The sequence below is a fragment of the Triturus cristatus genome, chromosome 3_2 (assembly GCF_964204655.1).
Source record: "Triturus cristatus chromosome 3_2, aTriCri1.1, whole genome shotgun sequence".
Taxonomy (NCBI): domain Eukaryota; kingdom Metazoa; phylum Chordata; class Amphibia; order Caudata; family Salamandridae; genus Triturus; species Triturus cristatus.
Window position 1 is genome coordinate 205,921,052 of NC_140584.1, and position 20,044 is coordinate 205,941,095.

At 46.4% G+C, this 20,044-nt stretch overlaps 1 protein-coding gene across 2 annotated transcripts in view; it reads left to right on the forward strand.

The window, feature by feature from the left end:
- UBXN4 (UBX domain protein 4) overlaps positions 1 to 18,992 on the forward strand; it is a 225,517-nt gene extending 206,525 nt beyond the window's left edge. For both annotated transcript variants that reach the window (XM_085647528.1, XM_085647529.1), the window contains one exon: positions 18,313 to 18,992. In XM_085647528.1, the coding sequence (XP_085503654.1) occupies positions 18,313 to 18,448 (136 nt within the window). In that variant the 3' untranslated portion in view covers positions 18,449 to 18,992. The remainder of the gene's footprint in view (positions 1 to 18,312) is intronic.
- Positions 18,993 to 20,044: the final 1,052 nt, after the last annotated feature.

A 20,044-nucleotide genomic window follows, 5' to 3' on the forward strand; every position in this document is an offset into this window, starting at 1 on the left:
GGAGGCCCTTAGGCCTATTTTTCTCTATGTATGTCTATAGGACATTACTTTTTTATGTACCGGAGGCTCCCGTCTCGACGACGGGGAATGATTCAGGCATGTGAATCTATGAAAGACACCAATACTGGATAACTGCTGTTACAGGTAAGTAACGCGTTTCTTCCCCTTTAGAAGTATACCTCATGATTTAAGTTCTCCTGTGAGTACAAATCTCAGACCAAAAGCTAACACGAAAAATCTAAGTTGGTTCAAATAATTCCCAGTTAGCCTAAGGTTTCCCTGCCATTGCTAGCGCGACAGCACATCGAGCCTTCAAAGAAGTTCTCCTGCAGATTTTTCAGTACGCTTCCAGTTTCCTCTGGCGCATGTTCCAGGCTTAAGGTACCGCAGGAGCTCCAGTCTGGTTTTTGCTGGTGAATCCTTCCTCAGCACTGTCTGACCTCATGGGACTCTTTATGGGCCCTGTTCCGTTTCTGGTACATACTTTTCCTTCGGCTCCAGGACCTGCACCATGACTTTCTTTATCAATGTCTGTACGAACGGCACTGGAAGAGGATCCTGTGCTGATTTCTTTGCCTGACCCTAAACTGACTTCAGCCTGATCTCGATCGTTGTTGCACTATGAAATTACTAAAGTCCAACCAGACATCATACAATCTTGGTGTACGAAGGTAGGTAGACAGCAGAGGCTCAATTTTATGTCTCTTGATCTTACTCTGAAGAGGGAACACCACCAGAGGTAGGTGATGATGGTGGGGAAGGAGGTGATGAACGCCCCCCCCACCCCATCCCCCCAATTATCAAATTGACAGTTTATACGTGGACTTTAAAGAGTCCTATGGGATTGAGACTTCCCCTGATTCATGGCTAGATTTGTCTCATGGACCACCAAAGAGAGAGTGCATCATTTTCACTATTAGTCAGGCGGGCAGCTGAGGTTCTGGAATTGCTGTTGAGACCAATGCTACTGTCCATATGGGAAACTTGCATCTTGGGCCAGCCTCATCTCAGACCTTGCTTCCTTTTAACGAGGCACTTGTTGATACTGTGGACACTTAGATCAAGTCCTATTCTTGCTTTCTTGATACCTTGGGCACTTACGCCAAGCCCTAGTCTTGTCCAGCAATGAATAGAGAGGTGGCCTGGCGTGACAGACCAGCGCCTGGCGATCCTAAGACTCTCACTAAACAATGTACCCCCTAGTGGTTCATGCTTCAACCAGCTAAGTGAGCCCTAATTCATTCCCCATGATAACTCTGGATAGGGGGTTCAAGAGGATTCAGGCATTTGGGAAACACATGTTCCTCTCTGCTAGCCTGTCATTGTAATGAATTGGTTAGGTTGCTACACACATGCCCTTTGGGACATGGTCAGCAGTATTGTGCTGGCTTTCCAGGGAGACCGACTGACGGCTCAAATATTTCATGATGATCAGGATGCTGGCAGATATGTGATTTGTGCTTGCCACTATACTGCTGGTTGCTTGGTAAGGGTGAAACCCCGAAACCGGTCCTAGGATGCATGGTTCCAGTCCAGGGAGGACCTGGCTTGGCAGTTCGGGCTGGCCTGTTCCCATGAGGCACAGGGTCAAGACTGATTTGCATATGGCTGGGTTCAAACTGGAATGGCATGGTGAGCAAAACAACGATGGATTTAGGCCCAGATCTCTGTACTGGGTGAATGTATGACATTGTTCTACATTCTGTCCATCAACTGTTATTTTTGCAAGGGTGGTCCACACCAGCATTGTGCTCTGCTGCCACACGTGGATACATGCCACAGGATTTTCTGGAGGTGTACAAGTCTCTTTAATGGAAATGCCCTTTGACAGCTTCAGTCTTTTTGGTGAAAAAGCTGTTGGTGCCGTGGAGCGTTTTAAGGACGCTAGGGCCACGGTGTGATCACAGGGTCTCAAAACTTGCACTAAGCAGTTCCCACATCAGTTCAGAGTATTCAGGGGCTACTCCAGGGGGATGGTGAATAGACAGGAACAGTCTCCCCCAACCACTGCAGCAGTCACTCCAGTGCTTTTGAAGTTTGAGACCAGGGTTTCTCAGGCATTTAGCAGGTCAGGAATACCATGTGGAAGAGCAGCTTGTTGTGGGGCTTTCGGAAGCAAAAGAGGATGTGCAGAAGAGGTCCCTGTTGGGGTGGATTGTCCTCTGCATTACGATTTTGCTAGCCAAAGGCCAAAAGGTAGCCTCCATAAGGTCTGAAAGCTTGTTCCATCAGAGCTAAGGCTGCTACTACTGCATTGGAAAGCAGAGTGTCGTTGATAGCTTCATGGCTATGACTTGGACGCAAATGTTCACATTCAGGAAGGACTACTCCCTTGATAGCCGGGTATGGCAGCATGGATATTTCGGCTGATCGGTCCTTCCGAATTTTGTGGTCTAAGTCCACTCCCCAAGGTTTCATCTAAGGAGGTACTGCTTTAGTATTTATTCCAAGGTGAGGAATCCGTGGTACAACGTATTCAGCAGAAGAACAACTTGCTTAACATCAGTTACACTCGTTCTGGTGGATACTCCACCTAAACCTAGATTCCTCATTGTCCTCCCACCTCCACTGTTCTATGTAGTGGCCTCATTTCCTCCCGTCTCAAGTTAGGAGTTTACACACTGGTGCCAATAATTACTCAACCTCTGAATCGAAGGGTGCTGAAAGAGATACACAAGAAGCTGACTTCATTGTGCAGGAGTGATACATGCGGCTCTACTCTTTCACTTCTGCAGCAGTGCAGAGCCAGCTTGGAACCGTACAATGCCACATAGAAGCACAGGATCATAGTGGAAAAAGATTCCAGATTCAGTCTGATGTGTGAGGAGCATTCTAAGGTGAAGAATCTGTGACTACATAGAGTATCAATCAGAAAGAGCATTACTGAAGATAAGTAACTTGTTCGTCAATGCACCTGAAAGCGATTAGAGAAAGATACGTTTCTGGCTAGTGCCCACAGCTACACGTTTAAGTGATCCTTCAGTCACAGCGAAGAAACCTGTAAGGGGACGACATTTTAATGGTTTTCTCAATTAAATACATAGAACGTACCATAGGAAGGAGAAGTTTTCTTCCTAGGAACATTCCTGCTCCCGGGACCATTAAGAGTCTTGGTGCTGTTCGCCAACACTGAATTCTTATTCGCTGCTCGAAGATCCTGATGTTGAAAAATGGGACTGGAGTTTATGGTTTGATATGCAGACTATGCATATGTTGAGGGTTTCCAGCGTGCTGTGCTGAATCTGTTTAGGATGTCTCCTGCACCCTCTGGGCCGCTCCCCCAGTGGGAGCACATTTCTGAAGGCTTGGCAACTATACCTCTTGATGCCAAACCTTGTTGGGCTCCAGCACATAAGAAAATTAAGTCTTTCATGGTGATGTCCCCTGTTCAGTGGGAGTCCACTTCGGTGCTGACAGAGACACCACCCACATCGATTATGGCACCATTTGTGAAAACACCAACATATGATGGAAATTAACCTTGTTGCGAAGGAGAAAGTTAAGGATAAGTTTAATTGTGTTCTAGGGGGCTCCGAGATTAGCCAGGATGGACATTCTCGGCTCTGATTCGGGAGTCATTGCAGTAACAGTTAAAAACTTTGCCTAACAAACGATGCTGATTTGAAGTCTGAAAACCTCCTTCCTCATTATAATTCCATGCTCGCTTTTATTTGGACTTACAAAATTAATTAATGAATAACGATAATAAAGTGTAGCGCTATGCAAAAGGGTGTTCTGGTGCCTACAGGATTTAAGCCATTGAGGATTGAAAGACTAGTTATGCTGATAGGGTTGAAGACTATTTGTGCTGGTATAGCCACATCCTTAACTTTTTCCTGAAAAGGCTAAAAATGAAAATGCTTCTAATCAGAAACGGTAGAGAATTCCACAGTGTGGCTTCTAAGTAAGAAAACAAATGGCCACCTCCGTGCTTAATTTGTAAAAAAGAAAAATATATATAATAGGCTACTGCAGCGTGCACCACCCATTGCCACTGCAAGCGCTGCCAGTTACATTACCAACACAACTATTAACCATCACACTTCCACAGTTGCGGCAGTCAGACTATTCCACGCCCCCAAAGTTATAAGAGTAGCTTGGATGGCAGGTAGCCGTCATTTTTAATGTAAATTGAATTAATAAACAGCTGTTGTTGGGCTTCTCTATAAATTAGACAGCCTGAACCATCATGTGGCAGACTGTCATAAGTGCCGGTGCCGAGCACCAGAAACCACTGGTTCAAATCAAGCACTGGGCCACTTATGACTACACTTAAAAACAGGGATCCTGGAGCAGACTGGTATTGGCAGACCATGGGGAGTGGGAGGGGTGATGTGGAAGAATTGTGCATCTGAGGTATATAGGGCCAGATCTTAATGTAAATTTAATTAATAAACAATCTGATCCATCATGTGGCAGACTGTCATAAGTGCTGGTGCCAAGCACCGAAAACCACTGTCTTAAATTAAGCACTATATGACTACACTGCACCTGGAGCATACTGGCAGACCATAGGGTGTGGGAGGGATGATATGGAAGAATTTTGCATCTGAGGTGTATAGCGCCAGAATTATGAAAGGCCATATGAACCGGACTAATGAGTATGAAAATTGTATATTTACATGTTAACATGTTTTTACCACCTGTAAACATTGAGCAAGACATCCTGGTAGTCCAAGGGTAAGGCATAAAGCAATGAGCGTTTGTGTAACTTTTTCGCAAGACCATATGGTAGAAGAGTAATTGCCTTCATTCGCATTCTAAGCATCAGAAAGGCAGGTAGCTGCAACTAGATCGATCCAGGAGGAAAACAAGTGGTAATAATAAAAAAAGAAGACTTGTGTTTTTGTGTACAGGTGGCTGGGGCCCGAGTGGTTTGAAGTACAAAGGTCACCATGGCAGAGAACTAGCTAGACAATTGAGTGCCAAACAGGAGAATTTCCATCTTATCAATGTGCAGTTTAAGCTTTTGTTCATCCAGGTGACCACTGCAGACATGCAGGCACAAAACGTTCCTGAGTAAATGATAAGCTATCTGAAATTCATTCCACAATTTGGGCACTACCTGCATAGGAGATAATTTCAAGAAATCTAATTAAGGCAGACGGGCGGGGGGGGGGGGGGGGGGGGGGAAGCTAGGTCGAAGTGGAAACGGGAGAGTGTAGACTGCAACCTATTGGATAAGGAGCTAAACCAGCATATGACTCACATACAATTGGCATTTTCAAAGAGGCATTTTGTAAGGATAGAATTATGAGAAGGCTGTAGAAAGATCAAATGGGGCAGGGCCGTCCTCTTCATTTTAATATTTCATTTATTGTGTGCTTAATAAAACCATTCAAAAACTGTACAAAAGTACATGTTAATATATACTTTTTGCACTTTCAGATCATAAATACAAATGCACAGCAAGCCTATCAGCATTATAAAACAAATCTGTCTTGATGCACTTATCATTAAGGCCTTTCTAGTTTCTGTGGGACTATATAAAGTGTTCTAAAACTAATATTTCTTGTAAATTCATGTCATCTTCTGTCGAGCTCCAATAAGGCTTGACATCAACAGATATGTGCCAAAACCTTAGATGTATGATCTCTGCCTCTGCGGCATTTACCTGTCTGAAGGTTTCCAACCAACTCTTATTTCCGCTAATGCTAGAGGCTGAAACCTGAATCTCATAGATTTGTTTCGGATTGATGCTTTGAGATTAATTATCAGGTATTTATGAGGTGAAGGGGAAGTAAAGGAGGGTGTTGGGTCTTGCCCTTTTTACTTTAATTAGCTGCTCAATGTTATTACCGAAGTAGTGGGCAATCACAGCTTCTTTAGCCCTGATTTTAAATGAGCTGTAGTTCAGATTATTTTTCCAGTCTTAGTCAGACCTAAGTTGTTAAAGATTCTATTCAGGTTTGAAAGACCATTTGAGGGAGCTGTTTAGAAGGCCAAAAATACGCCTTACAGTAGGAGTAACTAGCTGTCCCAAATCCTTATGCAGTTTGACCCCATCGGTCAGTGATCCATATGTAATGGTTGGAAGGAATTTGGCTTTGAGTACCTCCAGAATAAATGTTACTTTTGGGCTATTTAATTTAGTATACAAATGCCAAAGTTAATATTGCAAGTGCCTAGTCCTGTAGCTCAAGGTCTGAAGTTGACCACTATGACTCATGTTACTAGTTTGCCAAATACCCTGGTATTGATAGGTGTCTGTTTGGTTGATGATTTCCCCTCCAATCTTCAAGATATTTGTATGTTGCTTTTTCCCTCATATCAGAATCTTAGTTTTTTCCACATTTAATTTGAGTTTTTATTGAGGTTATACTCCTTCAGGCAACAAGTGAGCATTGAACACCAATGGAGGTGTAGTATAAAAGCACTGTATCATCAACAAATTGCAACTCAGTTATTTGTGTACCACTTAATTTAGGAAAAAAGCTCTGGCAATCATAATTGATGGTCAGATTGTATCCGCTATATGCAGGTTAAACACGCCCCTGATTTAATCTGTGATTAGCAGTTTTTCCTGCTAACTGATGTTCTGTTCCCTAATTTTATTCTGACCCAAGTGTTGGTATACAAGAGATCAATTGCTGTTAGTAGGGTCCAGGATATACCCATGTTGTTAATTTTCCCCAGAGTTATGCTCTATTTACTCTATTTATCAAAAGTAGCACTGAAGTCGAAATAACATAAATAATGGTGTCCCGCTAGCAATTGCTTTCTGAGGCATTACATTGATGGCCATAATGTTTTCTAGTGTCTCCTATCTCTTTCTAAAACCTATTTGTTGTACAGATGATATTTGAGACTGATCAAGTCAGTCCTCCAGTTCAGAGAGGAGAATGTGAGCTAATGTTTTTGAATCGCTATCCAGTAGCTATTGGTCTGTAGTTTTTTGTGTGTGTGTGCGTGTGCGTGTGTGTGTAGATATATATTGACAATGTCAGTGATCCTCTTTCACCTGTAAAACCAGCACCACAATCAGGAAATCACTGCTTTGAGACGCCGGACTCCGCAAAGTAGGTAAATCCTCTTTATTTAGTTCATGAAATGCACCAAACCAAGAACAGGTCGTCTATTCATTTCGGATTATGCCTTCAACTGGGCTACCTGTAATCTGTCACCTCTGTTAGTTTGGAAACAGTCCCTCTTTTATTGCAGTGCCCCCAGACCTCGCATACTGAACAAGCATTTACAATGCAATGGTCTCGGCATTGGTAAAGTTGGAGCTATTGGCATTGCTCATGACATTATTTTTGTTTATGTTTTTGTTTTTAAAACATTTAAAGAAACGGCATTGTCATGAGCAATGCCAATAGCTCTAACTTTACCAATGCCGAGACCATTGCATTGTAAATGCTTGTTGCTAGTGCTTGTCGGTTTCAGTGTTTAGCTACAGAAGCCGGGTTTCCCTCCTAAATCGGTCTCGATGCTTTTATTGGCTGTTATCTCGCCGTGGACATGCAGCATTCTTAGCTTTATCTGAAGGACAAGTCAATCCGGACCACCCTGAATCTGAGCTGCAACTGGCGCCCCCAACATGCCCTGCGCGGGGCCCAGTGGATCCTTCAAAACAAGTGAACCTAACAAGACAAGGGCGAAGCCAACAGGGCAGGTTGTGCACATGCACAATGGAAAGCCAGGGCAGAGTAGGCATAACACAAAACACAGTAGGCGGTGCATTGGAATATAAGACGGGCAGGTCAAAGGTTCAAATGTCTGGCAGGGGACAAGTTGGGTAGAGGGACATCAGACAGCCAGGGTTCAAGCGTGCAGTGGACACAGACACTGAGGGGAAGGTATGGCATGAGTCCACAAGGACTAGGGTCATAGCTTCAAGTCACTTGGACGAAACTTCTCCAGCCTGGGATCGACTTTAACAAAACATTGTTTCCATTGTGTTAAGCCCATTGATTCAAAGGAACGGACCTAGGTCTTTATTTATAGAGTGTTAAATTAAAGTTCGGGGGTAGAAAACAGGTATCCCGGTGGGCATGGAGTTATCGAGTGACTAGACAGTGATGGCAGCTGACCAGAGAGCAGGCGGGGGGCAGGCACATAAAGCAAGCAGGAAAGGGCATAATTACATAAAATGAACAAGATATAAGGAAACCGAGTGATATGGCCAGAAGCACACTTAAAAGAGTAAGACGGAGCAGACACAGAACAGGCAGGGAGGGCTTCTAGCAAGTAAGATACGGGAAAATAAAGGAGACAAGGAGGGCCGGCAGGATTTAACGTAGATAACACAGAAGACAAGCGAGGAACAGGTACATCGATATATATGAACTGCATACAGAGCAGGGATGGTGACATATGAACACAGAGCAGGCGGGTAGGGTGTGATCGGCACTGTATGGTTTAACTCACCGGCAGTCACCTCACTCAGCAGCAGCAGCATTGGTAGGAACGTCGTAGAGACGGCCATGCCTGGGATCCTTGCTTCAGTCTGCCGTGCCTTCGCTGTGGCCTCCTCTCACCAGGAGACTCTGCTCCTTGTACATCTGTAATCAACCGTGTGTTGAAGTTTGGGCTTTTTTGTAAATGTAAAACAGAAATGGCCCCTCAGTGACGCAACAGGAATGGAAAATCTTTGGTGTATACACAAGTCTTATACAGTGGAACATGGCCTATAGCATTTGCAGACGTTGCAAGGAATCAGCCCTTTGAGGCTCAGGGCTTGAAAGGATGATCTGAACGAAGGAGCACAGGCTCTTTTGACACACATGGTCAGGGTACTTCTCTGTGGAGTGAAGACTGGTAAAGCTATACGCACCTCCATGTACGAACCTGCACAGGATTATGGAAGCAATGCTGTGGCCGTGATTAGGCAACAGGACATTAAAATTGAGATATTCTGAGAGTAAACCCGCTCTTCTCCATGTAAGTTTCCTTTGGTGAAAAGACAGGGTGCAGCGTCGGCTGTCAGAGGACATGCGGTCCAGGGGCTCACATGCGGATTTATACAACCCGAGGACCAGGATTCGCACCCTGGCTCCTCCACTGCCTGAAAACGTGTGATCGTAGGCAGATCATGTATTCTCCCTGTTTGTCAATGCAATTGTTAATGTGTGAAATGCAACTGAATGGGGTGAATTCCCCTGCAGATTTAAACGATTTTAGCAGGTCTCTTGTCCCCCAATGAAAGAAGCACAGCGCTCCGATGCTTCCGAGTTAGTTTTACAGCGTAGAAGTATTCAAAGATGCAACCCACACCAAACTATCAAAGATCACTCCGTGCGGGAATATGGAAGATGAGTAGGATAGCTCTTGGGGTTAAGCACCATCGGCTGTTCGGATCCGTGTGTAATTTACAAGCTGCGGCTCTGAATTATTATGAGTTCAAAGTATGTAATCCTCCGAAATGGGCAGAATTAGCACTAATTATATTGCATGAATAATAAACCTGCATTTACATCGCTTTTATTCTGAAAGGCTTAGGTGCTATATAAAGGCATGCGTGAGAGCCAGTCAGCTGTATTTAGAGAACACGCGTGCCAGGTCAGAGGACATGCCTGAAAACGTGTGATCGTAGGCAGATCATGTATTCTCCCTTTGCGGCAATGCAATTGTTAATGTGTGAAATGCAACTGAATGGGGTGAATTCCCCTGTAGATTAAAACGATTTTAGCTGGTCTCTCGTCTCCCAATAAAAGAAGCACAGCGCTCCGATGCCTCCGAGTTAGTAACTCGCTTCATTTTATTTTAAAAGTATATTGGTAACAAACACGCGCTACCCCTAAGCAACCAGGATGCATGCCCCAGGGCAGGCCCCGTGTTCCCTGGCTCGAGCTATGAGTATGCCCGAGGAGGGGGCTTCGAGCTCTCATTTCCTCCCCCTGCAGGCTGCCAATCAGCCCACAATGCCTGCACATCCAGTCTGTGGGAAGGTGGCCGTTGAAATCTGCATTCCTTTTCTCTCACACAGCGTGCAAGGCCGAAATGTGCATTCAGCACAGCGGAGAGTCCCGGGGGAGCAGCTGACCTCTTAACACCAGCCAAGTGGCCAATTAGCTGATAAAATGAGGTTCCTCTTTAGTTGTGTAGATCAGGGGAGGGGGGCGAGGGGGCTGTTCCACAGGTGATCTAAGCCAGCAGTCAAGAGGCTGGGCTGAGAGGAAAAGCTGGAAGAGGACGCAGCGCGTGGAATTCGGAGTTGGTCGTATCCGGCTGCGAGACTTGCCGACATAACTCTAGCCAAAGGTAGTTCGGTGGGATAATGCGCTTGCTCCAGCATAACGTGTTTAAATCCTTGCGGAGGGAGGTTGGCTCTGTTTTGTGCCCTTCGAAGTTTGTAACATGCTTTCTTGTCAGCTTTCAATATCTCAAACAACCCGTGGAATAAAATGTGAGGTAGTATTGAACACTTGCAAACGTGTTTGATAAAACAGATATTGTCTACTCCGCGTGATTCACCGCACTCCTCTTGTCCGGACTGGCGCTCCTATGTGTCGACTGGTCGCCATTTCAGTTTGCTCTCAGATTGTAAAATTCCAGAACGGGAGTATTTCGCAAAGCACCTCACGCACAAAAATAATTTACATTATTTTGGTTATAAAAGATGGTGTCTCCCCCAAACGAATATAGGTATTGAAGAATTTATGAACGCCCAAAAGGAGCTGTGCGTTGAGGAATAAACATTTTAAAAACAAACGCAACAGGTAGCTCCCTGAAAAAGTAGGACGTTTCTCGATTGGACATCAAACTCACGAGTTCTTCTTCTAGAAGTAGTAAAATTGTATCCACGATCTCCCTTCCCTTAAACGTATCCTACGTTTCTCCGAAATGCAAATGGTCAATATGAAGGGGAGAAATGCTCGTACTTGCTAAAATGAACCAATTATGTAAATTAATCAAGGAGTCCTCTCCCCTGCCTCCCTGAAGTCAGAACAAACAACATTGAAAACTGAAATCTGGCGGCAAGACGGCGGCTGCGTGACCCGTGCGAGAGTCACTCCCTGACCGCTGCTCTGCTTTATGGTAATTTTTGGTGAAATCCAATGCCCAGCTGAGCCACGGTGGTGAAAAAAAGCTGAACCTGAGCCCGGATGATTTTTCAGCAATATTTATACAAACAATTACAACGCGCATCGGAGGTGTTTGTTATCGGCGCTCTGCACCTGAGAAACCGGTCATACCTGTTGCCGGCGCTGCTTGCTGGGAGCCGGCGGTGGAGTTCACGGCTAGGTGGGATGGCGCCACGGAGACTCGCTCTGAAGGAAGGAGCGACCGGCGCTAAGACCTTAACAGCGCCTAAGAAGCAGGCTACCCCTAAGGAATCAGAAGCTGCTCGCACACCTACCCAGGAGCGGGCGGAGAGTAAAAATGGAACTACCAGCGGCGAATGGCGTCTTGCGGATGGTGCTACGAAGTCTAGGACACAGACGGTGCCCGGGATGTTTTCGGTGAACAGGGTAAGCGGAAGACAGGGGTTTAGCCTGTTAAGACAAGATTCCAAGTAAATCTTCAACGGGGGAGAGAGTTACAGATATGGCTAGCAACATTGTTAGCAACAGTGTATCGAATGCCGCAGGAGGGACGGCTACATCTGAATCCCTCAATCCCCTTGAAGTATGTAATGGCGCCAAAGCTCCAAACGCTTTAAATGCTCAAATGGGGGATATGTATAATGTAGAATCTTTAAAAAAAAGGACAGAACACTACAGGCTTTCAGTGACACGGAGTCTGTTTACGAGCTAGGGCACCGGATGACACCACCGCCTTTCTCCGAGGCAAAACAGAAATGCCTCGGAGAAAGGCAGCGTCGTTTTCGGATTCGGGTGCGTGTTTTGCTGTTGTCTCCTCCTTGAGACTTTTCACAAAAAACACGCCCCCCGATCCGAAAAGGACGGGGCCTAAATGGAGTGACTGACCTCTTCTCCAGTGGCTGGCCAGCATTCAAGAGGCCAGCCAATGGAGAACAGGGGAGAAGAGGGGCGGGTGCAAGCCCCTCTTCTCAAAGTCATTAATTCTCGCGAGCGAGACTGCGCAAGCGCAGCCTTCGCTAGCCGAGACCTAAAAAGGCTGATTTCAGTATAACTGCATACCATTGGCACCATATTCTCTACATTGCACTGTCCCAACATCATGCAACATATTACATTTTTCATTGTACAATTCCCACAATTGCCTGTGTATTACAACATCACAATCCTTGACAACACATGACAATATTTCACGAGGTCCATTGCATAAAATGCTTTTACATATCATATTCTATACGAACCAACAGTGTCCTACATATACCTATATGGATGTGCAAATGGTCGTATGAGTTCAATCCTTCAAACCAGAAGTCAAGTCACTGATTGCAAAAGGACAGGCTATATATATCTCATGGGGATATTATAGCTCAATGGAGTCTGCATGACCTGACTATGACCTGATCCAAGCACCAGAATTATAGTAATAATCTCAATTCCTAAAGTACCCCAAGCACTAAACCTCAGTATTTTCTGACAATTGATAAGCAGCTAGAACCTCAACCTGGGCAGAATCTAAGCAAGTTGTTTGTGGGTGGGATACCTCCTAAGGGAGTAGCCTCTCAAAAGCCACTGGCTCATGAAGACTGAGAACAGCCGAGATCGACCAATGATCACTGTCCTTACATTTTGCTACTTTAAAATCTGTAAAGAGACCAACATGCCAGGCGGGAGTAAACATTTAGTTAATTGGGCCTGCCGAAATGATGCGGCTGCTGGCATATCATTATTAAAACGGCCATTCAAGCTGACCAAACGATTGTTCACAAACCAGTGTATCTGAAAGAGACACGTTAGTGATAGATTCCTTACCTAGAATATCCCCAGGTGTCAGTTCTGGAAAGTTTTCGTCAGCAGTGGCTGAGGGTGCGGGTGGTGCCACGCCCGTGGCTCCGGAGGAGCCTAGGCAGTTGTTGACGGCCTACCCGCCTTTCCCGGGTCCGTCGGCAACTCCGGCTCAGCTGCAGGAATTCCTGTCTGCTATGGCCAGCTATTTGGCCCGTCTGGCCCTGCCGGCGTGCCTACGGGCCCCGTGGTCCCAAGTGGAGGTCCTTACCTTCCTTCGTCTCCGGCGCCGACATCATCGACTGCTCCGGCCTCGGCGCTGCGAGACTCCCGTGGATCCAGGTTTGGATCACAGCCGATGCCGGTTGGCCTCATACGACCTCCACCGACATAGACGCCTACTCCGGCGCCAGCCGGCCCCCGGCTGACGCCGTCCCCGGCTTCCCCCCTGCCGACGCCCATGGGGAATTTCTAACCCTTTATCCACCCACCTTCTTTCTCACTCCGCAGTTTACAGAGGACGGGGAGGGGTCTGAAGACCCTCTCGCAGCCCAATGCGAGTTAGAGCCGGACTGGGAAGAGGATTTGGAGGACGCAGGTGGACTGGATTTTTCTCCAGAACCTGGCGCACTGTTCCCTTCTACCGTGGCTACGGAGGAGGGTGGTACTTATTCAGAGGTGTTGCGTAGGGCGGCCGAGGCTCTTCACCTAGAGCTCCCTACAGTGGCCGTCAGGACTAACCTCCTGACTGAGGTGCTTCGACCAGCGTCTTACTCTGCAGAGCCGCAGGCTGCCCTTCAGTGACGCACTTTCTGACGTTCTTTTGGGCACATGGTCCAGGCCCAACACAGGGGCTTCTGTGGATAGGAACGTGGCCCGACGCCATCGCCCGGCCCGGGCGACCCCATTTACCTCTCCCCACACCCTACCCCTGAGAGGTTGGTTGTCCAAGCCTCTGCGTCCCCCAGGGCATTCCCTTCCGCACCTCCGTACAGGGAGTCCAAGAAACTGGAGCAATTTGGGAAGATTTTCTCTTCCGCCAGTTCTGGGTTGCGGTCTGTGAACACCGCATGCCTCTTGGGCCGTTATTCCCTCTCTGTGTGGGATACGGTGGTGCAGGTGCTGCCTCAGTGTCCGGAGCTATTGCTGAGGGGAGAGATGCAGCCAAGTTCACGATTTGTTGTGGCCTTGACACTGCCGACTCGCTGGGCCAAGCGATTTCCACGACAGTGGCGCTACGCCGTCACGCCTGGCTGAGAACAACTGACTTTTCAGGGCATGTCCAGAACACTCTGATGGACATGCCCTTTGATGGCACTCGCCTTTTTGGCGACAAGGTGGATAGTGCGTTGGAGCGCTTTAACGACTCGCGAGCTACGGCGAAGTCCTTAGCCCTGTCTGCTACACTCACTCCTTTGGCTTCTGCCTTTCGCTCCTTTCGTGGTCAAGGAAGGGGCTCCCCCACATGTTCGTTTCAGAGCCACAGGCCTGCGCAGCCGCGGACGTGGGACCAGTGGGTGGGTCAGTCCACCACCTCCCCTACCACCACTGCCTCCAAACCTTCCTAGTCCGATCTTTCAGGCCCACCAAATGCCAGTGAGCCGCAGGATTCACCATCACCTCCCCCACTGGCGCACCATCACTTCGGACAGGTGGGTTTTGCAGATAGTCCGAAGGGGCTACTCCCTCCCCTTCGAGTTACACCTCCAGCCATGCCACCTCAGTACCACCGCATGTCAGGGGATCACTGGGCACTTCTCCATCCGGAAGTTGCGGCCCTCTTGGCCAAGGGGGCCATCAAGCACGTTCCAATGCCAGAAGTAGATTGTGGTTGTTATTCCCAAGAAGGACAAGGGCCTACGTCCTATCTTAGACCTTCGGAACGTCAATCGCATCCTCCAGAAGGAGAAGTTCAAGATGCTCACACTTGCTCTGGTCTTATCTGCCCTAGACCCGCAAGACTGGATGGTAGCGTTGGACTTGCAGGACGCTTACCACCGGCGTAACCTGCGGTTCACGGTAGGCCACGAGCACTTTCAGTTCACCGTGCTCCCTTTTGGCCCTACCAGCGCCCCTCAGGTGTTCACAAAAGTGATGGCGGTGGTCGCAGCTCATCTGCACAGACCAGGGGGTTTCAGTCTTCCCCCTATCTCGACGACTGGTTGTTGAAGGCGGGCTCGCCCCAGGCAGTCGTTTCCCACATCCAGACTACGGCCGACCTTCTGCATTTGCTGGGGTTCTCCATCAACATGCCGAAGTCGCACCTGATTCCCTCTCAGAGGCTCCTCTTCATCGGAGCAGTTCTAAACACGTTGCAGTTTCGGGTTTATCCTCCCGAACAGCGAGCCTGGGACATTCGGGCTATGATTCCGATGTTTCGGCCCTTGTCCTGGGTTTCAGTCAGGATGACCTTGAGGCTGCTAGGCCTCATGGCCTCCTGCATCCTGCTGACAAATCATGCCAGATGGCAAATGCAGGCTCTGCAGTGGGACCTGAAGTTCCAGTGGGCGCAGCATCAGGGCAACCTGTCAGAGTACGTCCTGCACAACAGTTGCAGTGGTGGCAGTCAGCGGCAGATCACTTTCCCTTCCTCAACCGGAGCACATAGTGGTGGCCGATGCGTCCCTCCTGGGATGGGGCGGTCACATGGGAGAGGCGGAGATCAGAGGCCTCTGGTCTCCGGCGGAGTCCAGGCTCCATATCAACCTTCTGGAGCTCCGGGCGATCTTACTTGTACTGAAGGCATTCTTGCCCACTGTCAAGGGGAGAGTAGTGCAGGTGTTCACAGACAACACCACCGCCATGTGTTACTGCAACAAGCAAGGCGGGGTGGGGTCGTGGACCCTATTTTAGGAGACTTTGCGTCTCTGGACATTTCCAAGGCGGCACTCGCTCGGCGGCGCTTTTCGTCACAAGTGGAGCTGTGGTCTATTGTACGCCTTTCCGCCTATACCATTTCTACCCAGAGTGCTGAAGAAGATCATCCGTGACCTGGCCCAAGTCATTCTTGTGACCCCGGACTGGGCTTGAAGAGTTTGGTATCCCGAGCTACTCAGTATAAGCATGGATCCCCGATCCGACTGCCTCTTCGGGAGGATCTTCTGTTGCAGCAGCAGGGGAGGGTCCTCCACCTGAACCTATCCAGCCTCCACCTACATGCGTGGAGATTGAGCGGCGACCATGGATTCCGTTTGACTTGCTTCCTGAAGTCTGTGATGTCATTCTGGCAGCCAGGTATCCCTGCAGGTGGAACAAATCAGCATACGCCTGCAGGTGGAACAAATTTGTGGCATGGTGCACAGCAAAGACTGTGGATCCCTTTTCGGTCCCTCTTTCAGAGGTCCTTTTGTTCCTTCTTTCTTTGGCCAGGTAGGGCTCTCCTCTGGGCACTATCAAGGGCTACCTTTCTGCAATCTCGGCCTTTCTCAGGCTTCCTGATCAGCCCTCTCTTTTCAAGTCCCCTGTTAATAGATTTCTCAAAGGCATTACTCACCTTTTCCCTCCTATTCCGTTTGTGATGCCGCAGTGGGACTTGAATCTGGTACTTATTTTCTTGATGTGCGCTCCTTTTGAGCCGCTTCACAACTGTCCTCTTCTTTTGTTAACTTTTGAAGACTGCTTTCCTGGTTGCCATCACCTCCGCTAGGCTAGTGAGTGAGCTCCAGACTTTCCTGTAAGCCTCCTTTTCTGTCTATCCATCCGGACAAGGTTGTGCTTACTTTCATCCTTCCTTCTTGCCAAACGTCACTGCTTTTCACATTGGGCAAACTATCACCTTGCCCAATTTCTTTCCGCCTCCGCACCCTTCCAGAGAGGAAGAGGGCTCTTCCGTCTGGACCCAAAACGTGTGCTTTCTTTTTACTTAAATCGCACACAACAGTTCCGGGTGGATGACCAGCTCTTTGTTGGCTACGTGGGCGCCTAGATGGCCGGGCTGCACACAAGATGACTATCTCCCACTGGGCTGTCTTGTGTATCAAAGCCTGTTATTCTCTGGCTAAAAAGGAACCACCGGTGGGGTTGCGCACCCATTCTACCAGGGCGACAGCAGCTACTACTGCATTAGGATGTGGTGTCCCCTTGCAAGACATCTGTCAGGCAGCCACATGGGCCTTGCTGCACACCTTTACTAAGCATTAGTGCCATGACAGTCCAGTCCGGAGAGATGGCTTCTTTGGCTGTTCTGTTCTCCGTGACTTTCTGGTGTGATCTTTGTTCGCAGACCCACCACCGGGGTTGGTATTGCTGGGGTATCTATTCTAAGGTAATAATCTATCACTAACGTGTCTCTTTCAGATGCACAAGTTACTTGTGTAACGATATAACTGTAAGAGACATTTGTTAGTGATAGATTTCTTACCGCCCCTCCCATCCTCCCCGTTCTGCAAACTGATTTCTAGGGTTAAGGTCATTCCTTTTTAGGGGCCTAGTTTCAATGCACCAGTGGTCAGTATCTTGCATGGCCCTGCGTTTCTGGCGCGGGCAGTCGTGTACAGAACTGACGTCAGCGCGTGCGGGCGCGTCGAACTAGCTCCAGCGGCGTCATCTCGGCCACTACGACGCCAGCAACATACACGGAGCCGTACGATGATGCCTACCGACGTGCAGGGGTACTGCCAACGAAAAACTTTACCGATCCAGTCTGACGCCTGGGGATATTCTAAGGTAAGGAATCTATCACTAACTAATGTCTCTTACAGATATATTGTTACACAAGTAACTTGTGCACCAGACCTACAGGTCTAGTGACTTAAATAATCTACTCGACCTAACTGTAATGCTGTATACCCATAAACTGGTTTCGAATTATGTGATCCAGGGCAAATATTTTAATTCACTGAGCCGTCAATTTCTTTATTATCACATATGAGAACCCCTTTCAGTATGTGAGTTCAGCATGTTTGCTGTACAACAAAAACTCTTTTGTATGATTTAATAGACTAAACTTTTGCTCAATATAGAATACAAATCTAGCCACATATAAGATACACATGACCCCTGACTTGCCTCTTAGTTCATTACCAGCATTGTCATATGGGCGGGCTGGAATGTTTCTCGAATCAGGTTTAAAAACTATCAACTAATGAATGTATAACTAAAGCATGAAGTGGTAGCACACTATCATTTGCAATAACCACATTTTCCATTGAAAAGGCCACTTACTTGTAGTTTTACTCATAAAAACTATGTAGTGTGCAAGCAATTGTTTGAAAATAGAGTTTCTGCAAATATTTGTCATTTGCACATCACCAAGGAAAGGGTTCTGATTTGTTTTGTTCCGATTTAGATGTTTACATTACTTGTAAATTAAAAAAAAAATGATTTCTTATTTCCTGATGTTTTGAAATGTCTGTACTTTTCATTTACAAGCTATTTAAATATTGTGTTAGAAAAAACGAACATCCTACAGTCTTTTGTTTCACAATGACTGTGACAGTTCACTTTACGAAATCCTCTGAATTAAGAGAAAGAAACATTTTCCTGCATAAGATAAGAATGAAGTATACTTTTTATTTACATTTTTATTGTGTTCATTTTGTTGTAGAGAATCAGTCAGAAAAAGAGTGCTGGACAAGCGTGGTGAAGAGTTCAAAAAAGAAGGCAAAGTATATAGGTTAAAGACTCAGGATGATGACGATGAAAACAACACTTGGAATGGAAACTCAACTCAGCAAATGTAGTTTCTCTCATAATAGAAGAGCAATAATTATTTTATTTCATTTCGTTAAACGTTTGCAGGACATATGGGGCTGTTTTACTCACTGCTCTGTAATGTCATTTATTCCTGCCTTTGTGCATGGAATAAAAGTGTCTGTCTCCAAAAGATAACACTGTATATTAATTTGGACTACTTCAGCTTGCTGTATGATGACATACTGCTGCAGTAGATTCTAATGGTATGAACTGAGGGCCTATGCCACAGCAAGGCGATATAGTTTATTCAGACTTACTAGCCCTGTGGCCACTGTATTACAATTTTTTTAAACTATTTAAACGTTCTGCTTTACGAATGTAAGAAATACACATGACATGACGTTGTGTTCAGGCCAACCAGTGATTGCGTTTTTTAATCATGGCCAGAAGCAAAGTGCTCAGAAAATTGGAGAAACTAATTTATATTTAATCTTTTTCTTTTTATTGCATTTGCAGCAGCTGTGGAGAACTTGTAGATTTGCCTCCAATGGTCTTAAATTGAATCTCCGAATAAAACATTTTTTCAGCAAACAGTGGGTGTTTGATTTGCTGGCATTGTTTTATCCTATTTCCAGGGCAATTCAACAAACGTTCACACTAGTGTAATATTAATAAGGGAGCAACATCCCATTTTCTGTTATGCAGCTGTTTACGTTGGATATGACCATGATGGAGTAACTCTTCTTATTGCAATGTTATGTTTCCAAAGACTTGAGACTAAACATGCCCTTTGTTATAAGATCGAGTGTTGGACTGTTCTGAAATATTTAATTCTAGAATGTGGAAAATATTTTTTTTCCATCATAGGTAGCGATCTAGGGTCACATACTTGCAGATAAGTTGAATGTTAGGATATATTTTTGTAGCTCTTCAAGTGGCACAGACAGTGAAAATGTAAAAATATGATTTACTTTGCTCGCAAACCAGTAGCACAAAATGACAATATCGTTTTAGTTTATACTCTCACTTAAATGTATACCCATACAAATCTTCTCATATGGCCTTATAAATGCTTCAGAAATTTTGCTGGGACTGTCGCATGCAGTAATAACCTTGCAATAATAGATGCTTCACTACCCAGCCTTATGTAGGGCTCTTAAGTTGCACCTATCAAGGAAGCTGCCAAGAAGTCCCATGGCTTCTGTGCTGCCTTCAGATAGTCCTCCGTTATAGCACATTGGCACTTCACCACCAACGCGTTGTTGTGGAAGGCAAATCTATACTCTTAATGTGGGCCTCTAAAGAGGAAATGCTCTACGAGTAATGAAGTTAAATCAACCAATGGCTTTAATGTGGGCTTCTGAAAATGTGAATGATGCTTAGAAACAACTGATGGCAAAGGGCGGCTGATCTATTGCATCTCCCTGCCAACTGTTGTCATTCTCTGTCAGACAGCTAAAGCTGCCTGTAGCTTGACCTTAAAAGGAGTCTAGTGTCAGCCAGACCTATAAAGCAAATGATTTTACACACTGCAATCAGGGCTTTAAGCAACATTGCACGGTTAGTGCTTTTGTGGTCTCAGACAGTACTTACGTTAATGGCTTAAGTGACAAGCAACAGTGGTCTAACATAGTGCTTGCATA